The 2,892-nt window shown below is 49.1% G+C and overlaps 1 protein-coding gene across 1 annotated transcript in view; it reads right to left on the reverse strand.

The window, feature by feature from the left end:
• Positions 1-848: 848 nt before the first annotated feature.
• The window catches only part of syt4 (synaptotagmin IV), an 8,643-nt gene continuing 6,599 nt past the window's right edge, over positions 849-2,892 (reverse strand). Inside the window, 2 exon segments of the mRNA NM_001140430.1 lie at positions 849-1,976; positions 2,533-2,653. Coding sequence (NP_001133902.1) covers positions 1,639-1,976; positions 2,533-2,653 — 459 coding nt within the window. The 3' untranslated portion in view covers positions 849-1,638.

The following is a 2,892-nucleotide window of genomic DNA, read 5'->3' on the forward strand; positions in this document are numbered from 1 at the left end:
ATGTGTGCAGTGGAGTGCAGCTCAACTCTGAAGAAGCTAAATAATGAATTGGCTTACAGAGGTGAACTCTGTCTCTGTGCTGTGTGTGGCTCTGGAACAGAGAGAGAGAGGGGGGGTGAGAAAGAGAGAGAGGGAGGGTGAGAAAGAGAGAGAGGGGGGTGAGGGTGATAGGGAGAAAGAGAGAAAGAGGGAGAGAGGAGAGATGATGGGGATAACATAATAGTGTTGGAATGAGAGAACATCCCAACACTCTAGAAGGATCAAGACAGACACACACTAAGGATTTAACACGGTAAGAACATTGAAGGGGGGCAAAGAGAGAGAGAGAGAGACAGAGAGAGACACAGAGACAGAGACAGAGAGAGAGAGAGAGAGAGAGAGAGAGAGAGAGAGAGAGAGAGAGAGAGAGAGACAGAGGGGCTGGAAGAGAACAAGTATGGGAGCTGTGCACTTAGCTGATATTACATTATACAGTGCCATGACATCATCTGAGAGTAGCTCTCATCTGACTGATTACATCATCCTCTCAGAGACGGAGGGAGGGAGGGAGGGAGGGAGGGAGGGAGGGAGGGAGGGAGGGAGGGAGGGAGGGAGGGAGGGAGCGATAAACAACTCCAAGATGTTCTGAGGACAGGCCAGTGGAATGTAAGGGAATCTTGATTAGATTCTATAGAACGTTCAGTGGATTCTGGGACGTTCATTAGATTCTAAAACTTTAAATTATTCTGCTCAGGCACACTAGGAACTGAAGTTCAGGGTGTATGATTTGTGTACAGGACGTTAAAACCTGTGTTTATTTGAAGGATATGTGTGTGAAGCGTTGAAATAAAACACACACAGACGTTTGAGGCATTATTCTCAGAACATGTTTTATAGTAAGGTACATTTCAGGCTGACTTTGTGCTCACAGTAAAGAAGACAGAATACACACTGCCTCTCATCCCCTCTGACCTAAACGCACACACACACACGCACACACACGTGCACACCACAATGTCCTTTATGCACTCCAAGCTTCGTTCTTGTCACCTCATTTAGGATTTTCTCGCCCCTCTCTGATGCAATGATATGAAATACCACTTTCACTTACAAAACATAGTCAGGAACTCAACCAGAAGAGTACAAAAACCAACAAATAAATAAATAAAACATTTGATAAATAATAGATAGCATCTTTAGAAAATAAAGGGTTGAAAATTCACATCTTTATACAGCAGTAGTAATATTAACAGGTTTAGTTATTTTGTTTCCATCTTACAACGGAGTAATATTTATAGTAACAATAGTAGAAGAAGAGCGTTAGCGACAGTTACTGGGACGTTCTGCACTGCACACGGTTGCCCGTGACGATCGGTTGTTGTTGCCATGGAGATATAATTTCATTACCGGGGGTTTTGGAATCGTAGACGGACGATCGGGTTCCTCGGTCACCAAACCCTAATGACTTCAACGATCGATAAATTGACAGAATGACTGACTGATTAATGACATCACTTAGAATGACCCCCCCTCCCCCTCCCAAACCGATACCCCCTTTCACTTAGCAACAGTTCCTTGGCGGTGGTTGGTTAACCTGCCGGTTTCTAGGCAACGCCTGGTTTCTAGGCAACGCCCTTACGCCATCACAACCCTAAAACCCTAGTCCTCGGACAGGGCGTGCCACTTGGCGATCTGCCTGCGCGGGTGGTCGCAGATCTCCCTCCAGTGCTCTCCAGGGGTGCCGGAGGCGGCGTTACCCAGGACCAGGCGCCCCAGGACGGGGTTGGGGGAGCGGGTGGAGTCCCCCCTCCTGGTTGGTGGAGACTCAGAGTCCATTAGGAGGAGCTCCACGCTGGTCTCCCTCAGCCTCTCCTGGGAGGACACGTCAAACACAAACAGCTGGTTGAACACAGGGTTGGGGGAACACTTCTTTACATGGCTCTTCTTCTTACTGACACGCTTCTTCCCTTGGAACAGGTTGACTTTCACATACGGCTCTGGAGGGAGGGAGGGAGGCAGGGAGGGGGGAGAGAGAGAGAATAGAATTCATAGCACATTATTCCAGCCAAGGATCAATACAGAGATCGATACAGAGGAGATGATAGAGAGAGAGAGTGTGTGTGTGTGTGTGTGTGTGTGTGTGTGTGTGTGTGTGTGTGTGTGTGTGTGTGTGTGTGTGTGTGTGTGTGTGTGTGTGTGTGTGTGTGTGTGTTAGGGTGGTATGTACCGGCCTAAACTCTGTGCTTCTAAAGTGGTTGTATATTACCAGGAGATCAAATTAGCTCCATCTTGTCTCTGTCTGTGTCATTACGACTTGTATGAAGAGTTGTATGTCTGTCCCAAGTGATATCCTACTCTCTAGTGTACTAGCTTTGACCCGGACCCAAAAGGGCCTGTGTGAGTCATATCTGACAGAATAACACTGTGTGTGTGTGTGTGTGTGTGTGTGTGTGTGTGTGTGTGTGTGTGTGTGTGTGTGTGTGTGTGTGTGTGTGTGTGTGTGTGTGTGTGTGTGTGTGTGTGTGTGTGTGTGTGTGTGTGTGTGTGTGTTACCTGAGGTTGTGTGGTTATCGGTCTTGGGCAGGTGGCGAGCCTTCAACACCACCACTGTTAGAGTACTGGTGGTGGACTGGTAACACAGAGACAACAGCAACTCCCCTCGACCAGCACCCCTCTGGTGGGAGAGAGGGAAAGAGAGGAGAGAGGGGTAGACAGGGGTGAGGGAGGGAGGAGGGAGAGAGGGAAAGAGAGGAGAGAGGGGTAGACGGGGGTGAGGGAGGAAGGAGGGAGAGAGGGAAAGAGAGGAGAGAGGGGTAGACGGGGGTGAGGGAGGAAGGAGGGAGAGAGGGAAAGAGAGGAGAGAGGGGTAGACGGGGGTGAGGGAGGGAGGAGGGAGAGAGGGAAAGAGAGGAG

The sequence above is a fragment of the Salmo salar genome, chromosome ssa18, assembly GCF_905237065.1.
Source record: "Salmo salar chromosome ssa18, Ssal_v3.1, whole genome shotgun sequence".
NCBI classification, from domain to species: Eukaryota; Metazoa; Chordata; class Actinopteri; order Salmoniformes; family Salmonidae; genus Salmo; species Salmo salar.